The sequence below is a fragment of the Prunus avium genome, chromosome 2 (assembly GCF_965620075.1).
Source record: "Prunus avium chromosome 2, drPruAviu1.hap1.1, whole genome shotgun sequence".
NCBI lineage: Eukaryota > Viridiplantae > Streptophyta > Magnoliopsida > Rosales > Rosaceae > Prunus > Prunus avium.
The window spans coordinates 40,506,956-40,522,831 of record NC_142285.1 but is presented as its reverse complement, the minus strand read 5'-3'; the positions used below and the strand labels follow the sequence as shown (position 1 = coordinate 40,522,831).

The window sequence follows — 15,876 nt, the reverse complement described above, 5'->3', positions numbered from 1 at the left end:
TCATTAATCTGCTAAGATGTCGTGCTCAAAACCTAAAGCAAGAAAACAAGCCCCTCTTTCAAGACAGTAATCCATTTTATCAAATGGGTGGAGAGAAATATTTTACATTAACCGCATTGGTCCCAAGCTAATCCAAAACTAGCGTCAAGTGTGGACTGCACAAGTTTCGATTTTCAATCAAACCTAAAAAAATAGTTGCATTATAATATTGAAGGTTGGAGAAAAGCACAAGAGTCTTCTATAGCCTATTTCAATTGGTTAGGATGAAAGTTTGTTGGGAATAATCACAAATGGGATGCTAATGTTTACACTACATGCATGAAATACAGAGAACGCAGAATAAAGAACTAAACACAAAAAATTTACTGCCAAATTGTCAGTTGCCGTCTCTCTCGTACGCACTGGTTTCTTCCGCAAGCTTCTCCCAAGCATTTGCCATCTTTTCAGCGTATCCCGCCTGTTAAATGCAGAATACCAGCATAATTATTGTTCAAGGACTGACAAAATGGAGTTGGAATGCCATGTAAGGCGAAGAAACCTGTTAAGAACAATATGAGTTTCAGAACAGAACAAACCTGATTAAGAACAAATCCTTTCAACATGCCCATAAAGTCCTCGTGCCTCTCTCTGTCAACCCTTTCAAGCTCACTCCTGTTATTTTCCTGCATAAATGTTCACCAACAATCATAATTGCCATTTATAAAAAAACTCATCATGAATCAAATCTGTGCTTCCAAATCAAATTAAATTCGACTTAGTCCTCTCCTCATAGTTTGGCATTGTGTATAATCGAAACAGAGCTAAAATAAATATGCTTTACCAAAGAAGTCCAAGCATTGAAAGAGTAATAATCAAAGTACATAATAAAGAATGTTCAGCAATGCAAGCTGATTGCAATAGATAACACAAAGGGCAAAGAAACACCAGAATCTATTACTAATCCCTATATCTCGGTGTAAACCTTGGGTTTCATAGTGATTTTCCCCCTCCACTTAATGTCAGAAAAGTGGAATGACAAAGGGAAGAGGAAAGATGCGGTGCACAGGTTTTGTAGTTTGTTTAGAGAATGGCCGGATAATTTTACAAGATGGTCCAGCTGTACAAGCTTAACTTGGACCAAAACTCAGCATGAAGGAATGTTCAACAAAATTGGTTGACAGAAACCAGAAACAAGATACAAGATACAAAATCATCTCAAGTTAATGCATAAAAGCTCATTGTGTATGTTGCCACATTTCACCATCTAAAAGTAAATAACCCCCTACTGAAGTAGCGCAGGTCGCACATGCGTAATAGAAGGCAGACAAAAATAAGAAGAAGAGTTCCATCTCATAACTCTCTTATTAGTTTCTTGTTGTTTAAGTCATTAGTTTGCAACGTTACTAATCAAACATTTTAGAATAGTTATCTTTGTTGTTTTCTTCTTAATTAGTACTTCTGGCCTGTGCCTATGAAAACTTGTGCAACAATCATTTATTATGTAATCAAGAACATTTCAGAGAGTTTCACTCCATCGTTTCCTTGTGGATTCAAAGGCCTCCCAGTAGATTCCAGGATTTTATCTATTTGGGTATATGTTTGCTACTAGTACCTACCCTTGCTTCCCTTTGGTATCTGTTCTGTGTTGGTATCTACTGTCAAATTTATTCACAAGGCTTGTAAGTTTGAAACGACAATGCAAACATATCCAGGTGGATCTCATGATAACATCAGCAATGGTATAAGAAGAACTACTAACAGCCTCCTATGGTATATTTAGACAGGCATATACAAAAGCCATATACTTAACCACATAAGACTGCTAGATTGATTAATTATCAAACGCATAGGATACATTGTTAAAGAGAAAGAAGCATGGGAGATCTATAGAGGATGCTATTTATCATCAAAATGTATCTAGAAAATCAAGGATACAGACCGAATGGCCTATGTTTTAAATGGTTTGAGATGTTACCTTGATGCGTTCATATTCTCTGACTGCACAAGATTTAGCATCCTCACTGACTTTTAAAGTTTCTTTTAGCTCTTCTATTTTCCGCATCCTGGACCTGTCTCCACCAAATATTTTGGATGCTGCAGCTTCAAGCTTCTCAATCCTTGACTGCAAGGAAACTAATTCTGATGAAAGAGTCTGAACGGTCAGTAAAGCACTTGATCTGTCTGAAAAAGCACTATTGACTGCTAATATGACCCCGAGATATTCATGGAGTTTGTCCTGCAATAAATATGAAACATCCAGCGAAGGCAAATGAAGATTTAGTTTTATATGCTTATTATATCAGTTAACTATGACTCCTTTTACACATAAAGTAAGTTCTCATAGTATGAGATATATAGCTAAGCAACCAATATATAGAAAAACTTGTTACCATACCAAATGCTTGACTGTTTGCGCATTTAACTCCCGGTACAATCGACTAGCTTTTACAGCAGCAGTAGCCACATTTTTCATGTCAGTGGCTCGTATTGTTTGTGATTCAAACATGGCTCCCTCGGTCTCAAGCTTGGTCAGCTTCACAAAGGCCAACCCCAATTCCCCCATAGTCTCACCCATGTCCTGCTGAGCTTTTACTAGTGATTCAGCCTGCAAAATGTATACATGGAAAATGAAAATCAATCCAACTATCCAGCTCACCAAATCCAAATAACCGAAAACCTCGCTCATTCTGCTGTGCCGTATACTCAGTTGCCAAATTTGTAACAGACAATTATCATCAACATAAATGGAAAATCTTTAACTTCTAAAATCCCTCAAGTGATCCTAGTGGCCCCAAAATGTTCCTTTCCTTATAAGATCAACATGATCACACTAATTCAGTTGGCAGTTGGCACTATCCAAATTTTCAAGTCCACCATAACATTTAAATGAACTAACATTTGGATTTGAACATACAAATATGTTGCCATTACCAGAAAGAATACATAAATACATCAGTGCTTTAAAATTAGTAAAAATACCTGCTGAGACAAATTGCTAAGCTGTTGCTCAAACTCCGCCACCTTCTCCTTCCTCTCCATAAACTCCTTATCCTCCTCAACCACCATAGGCTTCACCCCGCCCCAATCGTTCACCACCGACTGTCTCAACTCCCTGAAGATCCTCAGCAAGTCCCTGCCGCCCTTGGCCGGCTGCGCCGCCTCATTCACATCCGTCACTGCCGCGGCCTCTCCAGTCAACTGCCTCGGTAGCCTCACGGCGCCGTCGAGCATCCTCGACGCCATGTCAACGCTCTTCGCTAGCGGCAGCTTCCCCCTCACCACCAAAAACAGCCTCAGCTCCTCGCTCTTCTTGAGCGTCGGATGAACCGCGAGCTTGTTCAGGTACTTGGACAATGCAGCCCTCCGCTGCTCCACGAATTGCTCGATTTGCATCACTTGGCTCTCGACCACGCTCTTATCGGGTCGGATCGGGATGACAAACCCACGATACGACTCGGACAGCCGGTCCGATAGAGTCACCACGTCCTTGAACCGCCTCCGGACGGTGAATTCGGATCCGGGTCCGCCGTACTCGGGCATATTGGTCCGGGTGGTGATCAAGTAGGTATAGTACGAGGTCCCGCCGGGGACGAGCGAATTGGTGAGCTCAAGCTCCTTCTCAGGGTCAGAGACCCATATCTTGAGGAATTCGGAGCGGGTCGGAGGGTCCGATTGATAAGAGGGCTGCTTGGGGTTTTCTTGGCCGTTGGATGAGGAGGAATCGAATGAGGTGAAGATGGCGTCCGCGTAGGACGGGGGCTCGAGGATGGAATTGAAGTTCTGGGAGGTGGAGGAGGTGGTGGCGGTGGTGCTGTGGCGTTCGACGGAAGTCGATGCGGAGGGCGAAGATTGGCCGTTGGATGACGGCGGCGGCTCGTCGAGGACCAGAGATTCCATGTCATCTTGGGATGCGTGCAAGTTCGCCCCGTCATCGCCATGATTTTCTTGCTTCATCATTTTTTGAATTTTGGGGAAATTAATAATTAAATAAATTTAAATAAGTAAAATAGCAAGGTTGATGAGGTGAAGGAGAAGATGAGGAAGGTGGTGGTGGTGGAGCTGCATGTGAAATCGGGCATTAGACGTCAAGGCAGTGAGGTAGTAAGTCACTGAGTCAAGTGACTCGGGGCGCGCCAAGTGGGAACCCTCTTCGCATACCTGGTGTGGTGCTGTTGGACTAATTATTTGTTGCCATGGGATGCGATGACGCTGCTGCCGCCACGTCGGCTGCCACGTGGGTGTTTATAAAATTGCTTGCTAACGTTGGGCTTATTTGGTGCTCTCAGAGTTGGGCCTTTGTTTAGGGACTCGGGCTAAACTAAAATCCAACATCGGTCCGTTATTTTTACATCGACTGGATCACGATAAGGTGGTTGGGCTGAAATGTAAGAAACCCGGAGCCAAAAAGAAAGGTGGGCCGCACTTCATCGTATTGGATGAAAAATACGCTTGTCAAATTAAATGGTCGTTACTATTTCAATAGTGGAGTCATTTTAGAGCATCTTCAAGAGAGATGTCAAATACCAAACATCAAATTTAAATTTAATGACTGATGTGGCAATTTGACATCTTAGAGCATCTCCAACCGATGTGTCAAAAGTACCACATAGACATTTAACGGCTAGAAATAACATCTCACATCACTCCAACCGATGTGTCAAAGCTGATGTGGAATGAAGGTTGGAGGTTGAGATGTTATTTTTGACATCCCAAAAGTAAGATGTCAAATGAATATTTTATTATTTTTAAAAGATAGCTGGCTGTTACTTTCATTTATTATTTTCCTTTTTTTATTTTTTCTTTTTTATCTTAAATGATTTGACTGTTACAATAATTATTTATTTGACATATTGGGTGGAGTGTAAAACTATGTAAATGTCAAATTGTCATATCAGCCATCAAATTTAAATTTGATGTTTGGTATTTGACATCTCCCTTGGAGATGCTCTTACATAGCTTTACACTCCACCTAATATGTCAAATTAAATTATTATTTTATTACATTTTAGTGTTGATTTACTTTTAATTTAAAAAAAAAAAAGAAAAGAAAAGATAATAAAATATTCATTTAACATCTTACTTTTGGGATGTCAAAAATAACATCTCAACCTCCAACTTTCTTTCCACATCAGTTGGAGTGATATTGTTGTTATACATATCTGGTTGGTACTAGAAATGTCCTACCAGAACTGTCCTACCAGAAATAGCCCACCAAGAATGGCTTACCAGATATTGCCTAGCCAATATGGCCTACCTGAAATGTCTTACCCATTTCAATATTGCCTAGCCAATATGGCTTACCCGAAATGTCCTACCCGTTTCAATATTGCCTAAACCAAGATGGCCTAGCCGAAATGTCATACCCGAACAATATGTCATACCCGAGCAATATGTGCTAGCCAACTCCTACTGCCTCAGCCATGTGCAGACCACCACGCACACCTTTGATAACAGATCACCACGTGCGTCCTGACATTTCACCAGGCCACTACCCCCTGTCTCCTGACAGCTCATGCCTTCCCCACGTGCTCAGCCCATACTCCACTTAGGATGACCCATACCTTCCCCACGTGCCCAGCTCATTCTCCATTGAGGTTGACCTATGCCTTTGCCACTTGCCCATTAAACAACGGCAAGTGGCCCTCCTCTCCTGCCTATATAAAGGAAGAGACCCCTCTCCAGCAAGGGCTCCAATTCTCCTCTCCATGCGCATATCCGGAGACACCCAAGCTCTCCATCTTCCTCTTGTATTAAGGCTCTCAAGCCTCTCTCTATGTATAATGTGATACTCATTTATAATAAATATCAACCTCTATAGTGGACGTAGCCCTATTCATGGGTGAACCACTCTAAATCTGTGTAATGTGTGTGATTGACCATATACCCTCTAGGGCCGTGCTAAATCACCCGTTAACAGTTGGCGCCGTCTGTGGGAAACGACACGAAAGGTTTATGTCGTTCTCATCCTTCTCCACCTCGAAATCCATCTCCACCGAAAACCATATTCATGGTCCAGCTACGTCTAGCCGACTGTGACGAGCAGAGCAGGTTGCTACTCAGCTGCGAAATTTGCTCAAGACACCTAGGGCCCTCCACCTGTGAAAATCAAGGGTAGCAAGCGAGACAAGAAATGGAGAAACAGCTCGACTCAGTCCCAAAGCATCCCACTAAAATTCTTGGCTACTAGACCCGAGGACCGAACTGTGTATAAGCCGACCAGATATGATCCCAGCCGACCCGGTATCGTCTAGGTCGACCAGGTGCGGACCGAGCCGTCTAGATGTGCCGACCTGGTCCTTATGGACCTATCAGAAATCAGGGGTTGTCGGAGCTCCAGTTGCGTCGACTCCATCCTTGCTACCCCGCGCTATTACGCAATTCCTCCTCCCAGGCGTCGCTCTCCGTTGAAGTGCATAAACAGATAAGAAATCTCTTGCTTTAATGATTAATTATTATTAAAGTGGTCACATATAGCATTTCCACGGCACCCATTTCATGAACCATATTATAATGTGGGTCATATCTCCAAGAGCATTTGATGTCTTTTTATAAATATTCTCATCCCCTATGTCGGACCAGGATACCCATGTGCCCTCCTACTCAATTTCCTGCTCCAATCATGCTTGCCCACTAAAGAGAGAATAAATCTCTTCCTGCTGCCATGATATTTACCTTAAAATATTGTGTACTATATTCCTCCCTCTGTTATGCAAACACTAGTATTAAGAGGCCTTGTGGTCGTTGCCATCAGGAGACCCTTTTTAAGGCCTACCACGTGAAGGCACAAAATATATATTTTTACATGTTCGAAAATGACCGACCCACTTACACAATATTATTATGTGAATAGCTCAGCACCACACCTCCAGTGTGCCCAAACCAGCTCGGTACCGCAACTCCAATGTGCTCGCAAATCGGCTCGGTATTATGTATATGGGAATAGAAAAGCACCACCTTACCACCTTGCATGCTTGACCACCTTGCAAGCATGACCGAGCTGACCACCTCGCGTGCTTGACCAAGTTGACCACCTCGGACGAAATGGCCAACCCGACTACTTGCATGGCCAACCTTCAAGTCAGACCCGAGCACATTACATGGTCAACCAACACCTCGCATGTCCGACTCTTTGCGTCACATGCGCCGAACCCCTTGCATGGTCATCCACCGCATTGATTGACCAACCCGACCACTTTGCATGTGTGGTGTGCTACTCCCAAGGATGAGCCAGATGACCATGGAGAAGATGACCAATCCCACCACCTTGCATACGTGGTGTGTTACACGCAAGGACGACCCAGCTAACCACCTTGCATGCATGACCGACCTGCTTATCTTGCATGCGTGGTGTGCTACTCCCAAGGATGAGCCAGATGACCACCTTGGAGAAAATGACCAACCCGACCACCTTGCATGTGGTGTGTGCTACTCCAAAGGATGAGCCAGGTGACCACCTTGGAATAAATAACCAACCCGACTACTTGGATGGCCAACCTTCAAGTCAGACCCGAGCACATTACATGGTCAACCAACACCTCGCATGTCCGACTCTTTGCGTCACATGCGCCGAACCCCTTGCATGGTCATCCACCGCATTGATTGACCAACCCGACCACTTTGCATGTGTGGTGTGCTACTCCCAAGGATGAGCCAGATGACCATGGAGAAGATGACCAATCCCACCACCTTGCATACGTGGTGTGTTACACGCAAGGACGACCCAGCTAACCACCTTGCATGCATGACCGACCTGCTTATCTTGCATGCGTGGTGTGCTACTCCCAAGGATGAGCCAGATGACCACCTTGGAGAAAATGACCAACCCGACCACCTTGCATGTGGTGTGTGCTACTCCAAAGGATGAGCCAGGTGACCACCTTGGAATAAATAACCAACCTGACTACTGGCATGGCTAACCCCCAGGTTAGACCCGAGCACCTCGCATGCTCAGTCTCCACGGCGTAGCCGACCCGAGAGCCTTGCATGCTCAAGTCTACATGGCGTAGCCGACCCAAGAGCCTTGCATGCTCAAGACTACACGACGTAGCTGACCCGAGCGCCTTGCATGCTCAAGTCTCCACGGCGTAGCCGGCTCACCTTGCATGCTTAAGTCTACACGTCGTAGCCGACTCGAGAGCCTTGCATGCTCAAGTCTCCACGGCGTAGCCGACCCGAGAGCCTCGCATGCTCAATCTCCACGACGTAGCCGACCCGAGCACCTTGCATGCTCAAATCTCCACGTCGTAGCCGACTCGAGTGCCTCGCATGCTCAATCTCCACGGCGTAGCCGACCCGAGAGCCTTGCATGCTCAAGTCTCCACGGCGTAGCCGACCCGAGAGCCTCGCATGCTCAATCTCCACGACGTAGCCGACCCGAGCACCTTGCATGCTCAAATCTCCACGTCGTAGCCGACTCGAGCGCCTCGCATGCTCAATCTCCACGGCGTAGCCGATCCGAGAGCCTTGCATGCTCAAGTCTACACGGCGTAGCCGACCCGAGCACCTTGCATGCTCAAATCTCCACGTCGTAGCCGACTCGAGCGCCTCGCATGCTCAATCTCCACGACGTAGCCGACCCGAACGCCTTGCATGCTCAAGTCTACACGGCGTAGCCGACCCGAGCGCCTTGCATGCTCAAGTCTCCACGGCGTAGCCGGCGTACCTTGCATGCTCAAGTCTCCACGGCGTAGCCGACCCGAGAGCCTTGCATGCTCAAGTCTCCACGTCGTAGCCGACCTGAGCACGTTGCATGCTCAATCTCCAAGTCGCATGGTGGGTCGAACACACGTCGCATGACCTACCCGAGTAGCTTCCACGGCAAATCTCTACGTTGCATGGCCTACTCGAGCAATTTGCATGACAAATCTCCAATTTGCATGGTCTACCCGAGCACCATGCATGCTCAAATCTCCACGTCGTAGCCGACCCGAGCACCTCGTATGCTCAATCTCCACGTCGCATATGGACCCGATCACCTTGCGAGGTTAATTCTCCAAGGAACAAAAGCTTCCCCTCTCCAAAATACCGGTTGATTGCCTCCGCCAACAAGGAACTTACATAAAGGTCCCAGTCGAACTAGTTCTCTACTAGGAACTTGGGGGCTGGGGAGACATCTTGTATGTCAGCTCGCCTCACCACCACCGCCAACCTGTCCCACCATGGTTTAAAGAGAGACGACGAGGTCCCGCCATGGTTAAAGTGAGACGAAAAAGGGTATATCGTCCATAAATTAGTATGTAGCGTGTCACGTAACATATATCATTTTCACATGATCATCACATACATCATATCATCATCACATACATCCTCATCACATCATCATCACATACATCCTCATCACGTCATCATTACATACATCTCCATTATGTCATAAATGCGAAATTGTATGTGTGAACTCCATCACGGCTCACCTCGCCACCAAGACCTACCAAGGCTTGATTCTCCATGATTTACCTCGCCATAAGGCCTATACGAACTCGCCATCAAAAGGTGTACAGCTTGCCTAACCTCCAACCATTTGCAGCTAAGGCTCATTACTCACAACAGACTCATCGACTCAGCCAAACAAAGATTGACTTGAAAAGTTCCCAGTCAAGGACTCGTTCTCAACTAAGAACTTGGGGGCTTGTTGTTATACATTTGGTACTAGAAATGACATACCAGAAATAGCCCACCAGGAGTGGCTTACCAGATATTTCCTAGCCAATATGGCTTACATGATTACTTGAAAGTTCCCAGTCAAGAACTCGTTCTCAACTAAGAACTTGGGGGCTTGTTGTTATACATATCTGGTTGGTACTAGAAATGTCCTACCAGAACTGTCCTACCAGAAATAGCCCACCAAGAATGGCTTACCAGATATTGCCTAGCCAATATGGCCTACCTGAAATGTCTTACCCATTTCAATATTGCCTAGCCAATATGGCTTACCCGAAATGTCCTACCCGTTTCAATATTGCCTAAACCAAGATGGCCTAGCCGAAATGTCATACCCGAACAATATGTCATACCCGAGCAATATGTGCTAGCCAACTCCTACTGCCTCAGCCATGTGCAGACCACCACGCACACCTTTGATAACAGATCACCACGTGCGTCCTGACATTTCACCAGGCCACTACCCCCTGTCTCCTGACAGCTCATGCCTTCCCCACGTGCTCAGCCCATACTCCACTTAGGATGACCCATACCTTCCCCACGTGCCCAGCTCATTCTCCATTGAGGTTGACCTATGCCTTTGCCACTTGCCCATTAAACAACGGCAAGTGGCCCTCCTCTCCTGCCTATATAAAGGAAGAGACCCCTCTCCAGCAAGGGCTCCAATTCTCCTCTCCATGCGCATATCCGGAGACACCCAAGCTCTCCATCTTCCTCTTGTATTAAGGCTCTCAAGCCTCTCTCTATGTATAATGTGATACTCATTTATAATAAATATCAACCTCTATAGTGGACGTAGCCCTATTCATGGGTGAACCACTCTAAATCTGTGTAATGTGTGTGATTGACCATATACCCTCTAGGGCCGTGCTAAATCACCCGTTAACAGATATGAAATGTTATTTCTAGACGTTAAATGTCTATGTGATATTTTTGAAACATCAGTTTGAGATTCTCTTAAATAAGTCAAATAAAAAAAGCTTTACTTTACACAGGTCGAAGACCTATCTTCTCAATTTATATATCTCCTATAATGATAATACACATATCAAATTTACCGATTTAAAAATCGTGGCTAGAAGAATAATTTGACAAAACAAGGACCCAAACTTACCTTTATGTTGCTCTCATTAACTGTTTTGTGAGGTGAATGCTCTCTGGGTTAGTAGTCCATTGAATAATTGCTTAGTAATGAAACTTTGAAACTTGGAACTTGGAACTTGTAAGGAAGCACGTAACAAAGTTTAGCAGATATTCTTGATGGATTAATTGCTTAGTAATGAAAACTTTGAACTTTGACACTTACATTTTGCACATCCTAAAAAGAAAAAGTAATTAAGCCCCATTTAGCGTGAAAAGGTTATTAAGCCAAGCCCCAATTTTGGATCAAGCCAAGCACCAATGATGGAAATATAGAATTGCAATTAACTTCACACCCACCTACAACTACCAATGAAAACGATCGAAACCCCAAGAAAAAGAAGCAGATGGAAAATTATAATAAACAAAGAAAAATGAAAAGAAAAAAGGAAGCCATAGCTGGTAAAGGCTTGAGACACAAAAAGAACACCAGATGCACAAGTTTGACATGGAAGTACATGTGCTGTGTGTCTGGTCTTCAATCAATTTGTATTAATTTGCTTTAATAACGACTTATCTTGTACTTATTATACTTAATTTAGAATATTTGTGTGTTAAAAAGGTCAATAACAAACTCTACCAACTTGGTGTCAATTGCTATCATTGAATCTGGTTCACCTATCCAATCCAATTCTTCCTCCTCCTCTTCCTTCTCCCTTTCACTCTCAGTTGGATCGAATTCTGTTGTGTTTTGACATGCTTACATTCAAAGTGATTAACGGTTTTGTCACCTTGTCTCTCTGTAATTTTCTAATTACCAAACCCCCCCACTTAGCATTATCAACTCTTATTACTAAATAACACACCAAATTAGCCTCCATATAGCCTTAAAGCAAATCAAAATTAAGAAAAATGAATTTGGACTCGAACCCAAAGAAATAAATTAGTTTATTTATTTATTTATTTACGAGTAATACAACACGTACTACATATTTCACAAAGACGAGACGCAGTTCCGTAAGTAAATTTATCTCACTTCCTTCTGTAAAAAAAAAAAGAAGTGATTTTAATGATATTGGTAATACGTATGGTTGTTCTATTCATTTGCCTAGAAAAGAAGTAGAGTTGACAAAACCAATGAAAATGTGGTAGCAATTTCTGTTGTTGTCTATGTCACCGCACATTGAAACACGAGAAACAAGATCATAGATGATCCATGTATTATGCATTGTGACAGGCTACCTAATTCGTACATGTTAAATTGTATGTTAACTGAATTGTGGTTGGACGCAATCAAATCTTCTTTGTAATTAAGGCATTCTACGCATGCCACCTAATTATAGAGATGACTTAATCTACTCGTTTTGGCAGCTTTATTTGATCATCAACGTTGCCCCACATTTAACCATTTAACAAAAGATTAAATTGAAAACCTCAATCCCCTGCACTCCACCGTCTCTCTCTACTTGTCTCTAACCAACTAAATGTCATCGATCGTGACGTAGTCCAACATCATTGTGGGCCCCTTCCTTCTCTTGAAACCCCGAAAAAGAAAACTTTTGTTGTTTAAAAAAAAAAAAGTATAAGCGATAGTCTAAATTATATAAAATGGAATTTCGGAATTTCTCACACACACAACTACTAGCATAAGAATTCTAATTAATTGATAGATTAGGGCTCCTCATTTTGATTGAGTATTATATTACGACATCTCCAAATGAAGCATGGGTGACTTAATTTTGTGGGAATAAAATCTCAAAAGAACACTCAATCCCTCCGATAATTCTAAAGATGATCGATAACTTCTCCACTTTTCCCAAAAGCATGGGCTTTTGCTCTAGGCATGTTAATTAATTGATTAATCACTTTCTGATTTCCACCATTAGGAAAGAAAAAAAGATGGTTTGACAAATTCATGCAAAGATTATAAATTTTATACTCTTTCCCTCTGGCAACCTTCCAGAAAAGGTCAACAGAGAAAGTGACTAATAATATCGATCTGTTATATATTTGGGGTAGCTTAGGTATTGTTTAGAAATGATTAGCGATTATCTTAATTACGAGTTTAGCATAGGGATGCTAATGATTTTGCGATCAAGAGTTAATTTGGCGTTGAAGGTTGATCTTTGTTGTTCATGGGTTTGATTTGACTATTATAATTACGTGTTTGGCCTTGGGACATAAAAGATGATGCATGCAAAAAGGTCATATGTCGTAGAAGAAATACAATATAAGAATCAAGCTTTAATTCTTTGCAGATTAATGCCTTGTTGAAAGTATTCAATCCAGGAAAGAAGACTTGTGAAGCAAGCGTATTTAAGAAAAATAATTCACTTTGAATAGGCCAGTGGGTGCAACAACTCCTATAGGGTTGAACTAAGTTTGCTCAGGAATCTGACCATTTTGCTAATCAAAACCTAATCTGCCAACCTCGAACCACAATGTCTCTCCTCAAATCTTCCTATAAAAGAAGCCCACTTTCTATCACTTTGTCATTCAACTCACCACCTTCAGCACTAATATCATTCAAACAAAGGTTAAGGGGTTGATTAGCAGCTAATAGCTAGCTTCGCTAACACAGATATGGAGGCACTCGACAGCATTTTCGGCAACAAAATTCGATGCTCGTTACTCTTAGGCCTTTGCCTTCTGTTTGCTTCATCAGCAATGTCCTTGGCAGAGCCCAAAACTCACCAACATGACTTTGTTGTAAGTTTAATTTGTATCTCTTAAGTGTTTATATATTATGTTTTAGCCCCCTTAATTTCATTTTTCTCTCTAATTAGATACTGATTACTTGGATAAAATTCGGATTAACAGATTCAAGCAACACCAGTGAAGAGGCTGTGCAAAATCCAAAACTCCATCACAGTCAATGGGCAATTCCCTGGACCAACCTTGGAAGTTAACAATGGTGACACTCTCGTCGTCAAAGTCACCAACAAAGCTCGTTACAACGTCACCATCCATTGGTAACTAATCTGCATGCATGCATGCATGATTCATTCTTCTTTCTTGTTTCTTCATTTCCTCAATTAAACATGATCTTATATTCATTGATGTACATTGCAGGCATGGAATTAGGCAAATGAGAACTGGATGGGCAGATGGACCTGAATTTGTGACTCAGTGCCCAATTAGGCCAGGAGGGAGCTACACCTACAGATTTACAATTCAAGGCCAAGAAGGTACTTTGTGGTGGCATGCTCACAGCTCATGGCTTAGAGCCACTGTCTATGGAGCACTTATCATTCATCCAAAACAAGGAGACTCCTACCCATTCACTAAGCCGAAACGCGAAACTGCCCTTCTTCTTGGTGAATGGTGGAACGCGAACCCCATCAACGTTTTGAGGCAGTCAACCCGGACTGGAGGAGCTCCTAATGTGTCTGATGCATACACCATCAATGGTCAACCTGGTGATCTTTACAATTGCTCGAGCCAAGGTAATTTCCTTCTACCCCCTAACCTAATCAATACCCAAAAATTATAAATTTCACATTTATATACTAATTAGAGTCGGCGACAACTGACTATAATAATTGATGTAGACACATGATGCGATCAACTAATTAACTTTGTCTCTGATGCTATGCAGACACAATCATAGTTCCTATAGACTCCGGTGAGACCAACCTTCTTAGAGTCATCAACGCTGCCCTCAACCAACCTCTTTTCTTCACTGTGGCAAACCACAAACTGACTGTTGTTAGTGCTGACGCCTCCTACACCAAACCTTTCACCACCACAGTCCTCATGCTAGGACCCGGCCAGACAACCGATGTTTTGATCACCGGTGACCAGCCACCAGCCCGATACTACTTGGCGGCACGTGCCTATTTCAGTGCACAAAATGCAGCATTTGACAACACCACCACCACGGCCATTCTTGAATACAAGTCTGCCCCTTGCAGCCCCAACTGCACAAACGGTCCAACAGTTAAACCAATTATGCCACCACTTCCTGCTTTCAATGACACAGCCACTGCCTCTGCTTTCACCACAAGCTTCAGAAGTCCTAGAAAAGTTGAAGTCCCAACTGAAATCGACGAAAACCTTTTCTTCACAATCGGCCTTGGACTCAACAACTGCCCAAAGCATTTCAACAAAACCAGAAGGTGCCAAGGCCCCAATGGAACACGCTTCACAGCCAGCATGAACAATGTGTCCTTTGTGCTTCCAAACAACATCTCAATCTTGCAGGCCTATCAACAAAACATACCTGGAGTTTTCACTGCTGATTTTCCAGCAAACCCACCGCTGAAATTCGATTACACGGGCAACGTGAGCCGCTCCCTCTGGCAGCCTCTTTCTGGAACCAGGGGATACAAGTTGAAGTATGGATCAAGGGTGCAGGTTGTGCTACAAGACACAAGTATCGTCACACCAGAGAACCACCCTATTCATCTCCACGGATACGATTTCTACATCCTTGCAGAGGGTTTTGGAAATTTCAATGCCCAGACTGACACCAAAAAATTCAACCTTGTTGATCCACCTATGAGGAACACAGTGGCAGTGCCTGCGAATGGATGGGCAGTCATCAGATTCGTAGCTGACAATCCAGGTAACAATTACTTAGATCATATAATATTTTATGTTTCAGGGTTATAAATTTAAGGATTTAATTCGAGGATACTAATATTTTTTACATATGTAGGGGCCTGGATAATGCATTGTCACTTGGATGTTCATATCAACTGGGGTTTGGCCATGGTCTTCTTGGTTGACAATGGAGTTGGGACACTGCAGTCGATTGAGGCTCCTCCGGCGGATCTGCCTCTGTGTTAAGAATCTAAAGATCACCATAGATATGCTACCAATGCTAGCAACTCAGAAACCCAACTATGGGGTTTTCATTTTTCCCGTCTCAGTTATATGATTCCATTGTTGTTTGTATTTCCCCTGCATTTGGGGGTCTAGTTCTTGCTCTGTTTCATTGTTCTTTTTTGATACATAAAGCGGGCTTAGAGGAGATGGATGGCGCTGCGGTTGCAAAACCGAGTACCATCTGATTTAATCACAGGCAGGCAGACAGACATGTTTCTTGGTTCATAGATGTTTTATATTTCGTAAGCAAGTGTTAAAGAATTGTTTTGAAGTTAATGAAATGTTTTTTCTTATTACTCCTCTGTTTCTTAGAATCCCCTGTTTCTTAGA

General features: G+C 43.2%; 2 protein-coding genes across 2 annotated transcripts; one reads left to right on the top strand and one right to left on the bottom strand.

Annotated features, from left to right (window-relative positions):
* Positions 1 to 170: 170 nt before the first annotated feature.
* On the bottom strand, positions 171 to 4,145 carry LOC110765863 (sorting nexin 2A). Its single transcript, XM_021969105.2, has 5 exons — positions 2,959 to 4,145; positions 2,375 to 2,584; positions 1,955 to 2,215; positions 576 to 662; positions 171 to 457 (listed from the first exon to the last, which is right to left on the bottom strand). Exons 1-5 carry the CDS (start codon positions 3,934 to 3,936, stop codon positions 377 to 379), a joined length of 1,617 nt encoding a protein of 538 aa, XP_021824797.2. The 5' UTR covers positions 3,937 to 4,145; the 3' UTR covers positions 171 to 376.
* A 9,059-nt stretch (positions 4,146 to 13,204) lies between these two features.
* Positions 13,205 to 15,842, top strand: LOC110765847 (laccase-12). Its single transcript, XM_021969086.2, has 5 exons — positions 13,205 to 13,425; positions 13,537 to 13,688; positions 13,789 to 14,162; positions 14,315 to 15,283; positions 15,377 to 15,842. The coding sequence occupies exons 1-5, from the start codon at positions 13,300 to 13,302 to the stop codon at positions 15,505 to 15,507; spliced, it is 1,752 nt and encodes a 583-aa protein (XP_021824778.1). The 5' UTR covers positions 13,205 to 13,299; the 3' UTR covers positions 15,508 to 15,842.
* The last annotated feature ends 34 nt before the right edge of the window (positions 15,843 to 15,876 follow it).

Coding starts and splice junctions, on each gene's coding strand:
- LOC110765847 (XM_021969086.2), top strand. CDS start 13,300: ATGGAGGCACTCGACAGCATTTTCGGCAACAAAATTCGATGCTCGTTA. Junction 13,426..13,536: donor CTCACCAACATGACTTTGTT/GTAAGTTTAATT, acceptor TCGGATTAACAG/ATTCAAGCAACACCAGTGAA. Junction 15,284..15,376: donor ATTCGTAGCTGACAATCCAG/GTAACAATTACT, acceptor TTACATATGTAG/GGGCCTGGATAATGCATTGT.
- LOC110765863 (XM_021969105.2), bottom strand. CDS start 3,936: ATGATGAAGCAAGAAAATCATGGCGATGACGGGGCGAACTTGCACGCA. Junction 2,585..2,958: donor TTAGCAATTTGTCTCAGCAG/GTATTTTTACTA, acceptor TACATTTTGCAG/GCTGAATCACTAGTAAAAGC. Junction 2,216..2,374: donor CGCAAACAGTCAAGCATTTG/GTATGGTAACAA, acceptor TATTTATTGCAG/GACAAACTCCATGAATATCT.